This window comes from Cariama cristata, unplaced genomic scaffold (assembly GCF_000690535.1).
Source record: "Cariama cristata isolate BGI_N322 unplaced genomic scaffold, ASM69053v1 scaffold36877, whole genome shotgun sequence".
Classification (NCBI taxonomy): domain Eukaryota; kingdom Metazoa; phylum Chordata; class Aves; order Cariamiformes; family Cariamidae; genus Cariama; species Cariama cristata.
The window spans coordinates 4358-5326 of NW_009625583.1; the positions used below are offsets into that span (position 1 = coordinate 4358).

A 969-nucleotide genomic window follows, 5' to 3' on the forward strand; every position below is an offset into this window, starting at 1 on the left:
AGCACAGCCCTTGCAGCTAGTGCAGCAAGGGGAACCTATTGCCCAGCTGATGGATGTTGCTAAACATCTGCAGGTCCACAAAGTGCCAAGCACACATTGCCTGGAAGATAAGCAAGGTTCAACCTTGGAATTCCCAGAAGACAGAGACAATGCCTACTGCTGTGTCAAGCAAGACAGAAATGACATGCCCAGTCCATTAAAGGCATCTTCAAAGGTTGCAAATTTGGGTTTGGCCACTGCTGTTCTCCCTGCAGCACCCTGCAACAGAGCGTTTCTGTGTGCTCGCAGTGACAGCGTGCTCTGCTTGCACCTCTCCAGTCTCTGCAGCCTCCTGCACAGCATGTTTGCTTTTGTTTAAAATACACTCTGAATCCTGCAACTTCTAACCCAGCAAATGGTTCTATTAGTTTTGGCTGCTGGGCATGATTCACAAACAATGCGGAGGATGTTAGGAACGGTTGCCAGATGAACTTTCAAGCAGCCCTGGCTGGCAAGAACGTGAGATCCAGGTGAGCGTCCCCTGAAACCCAAGGAAATGAAGGTAGGAACTCTATTTCTAAAGGGTTTCTTGGTGTCTACCCCTTTAATCTGTGCCAGGCAGAATGCCTGATGCTCAGAGTCTGTGCTGGCAGGAACTTTTAGACATGCAACTCTGTTTTTAATGAAGCGAGCAATCATAAACCCTGTGAACGAGTTCATCCAGCTCCTGTGGAATCTCACTGCCTGCACAGGGAAGAAGGGTCAGCTCAGCCGAGGCAGCAGTAGTTTAAGCTGCACCATGCCCGCCCCTTTGCCTCTTCCTGCTCGTCAGAAACGAAGGCTACTAATGAGGAGGGATGTTGGCTCCTTACCAATGGTTGTTTCACAGAACTTCTCTTCTGCCACTTCACTAGCAATATTGGCCCCCATGAGGACACTCATCTCTATTCCCAGTTTCTCATGCATAATGTCTGAGATCAGCCTCAGCCC

The 969-nt window shown here is 49.4% G+C and overlaps 1 protein-coding gene across 1 annotated transcript in view; it reads right to left on the bottom strand.

Annotated features, from left to right (window-relative positions):
- The window catches only part of LOC104164359 (glycerol-3-phosphate dehydrogenase [NAD(+)], cytoplasmic-like), a gene marked incomplete at its 5' end in the record, with an annotated part of 2652 nt that extends 1689 nt beyond the window's left edge, over positions 1 to 963 (bottom strand). Inside the window, one exon of the mRNA XM_009703660.1 lies at positions 852 to 963. Coding sequence (XP_009701962.1) covers positions 852 to 963 — 112 coding nt within the window. The remainder of the gene's footprint in view (positions 1 to 851) is intronic.
- Positions 964 to 969: the final 6 nt, after the last annotated feature.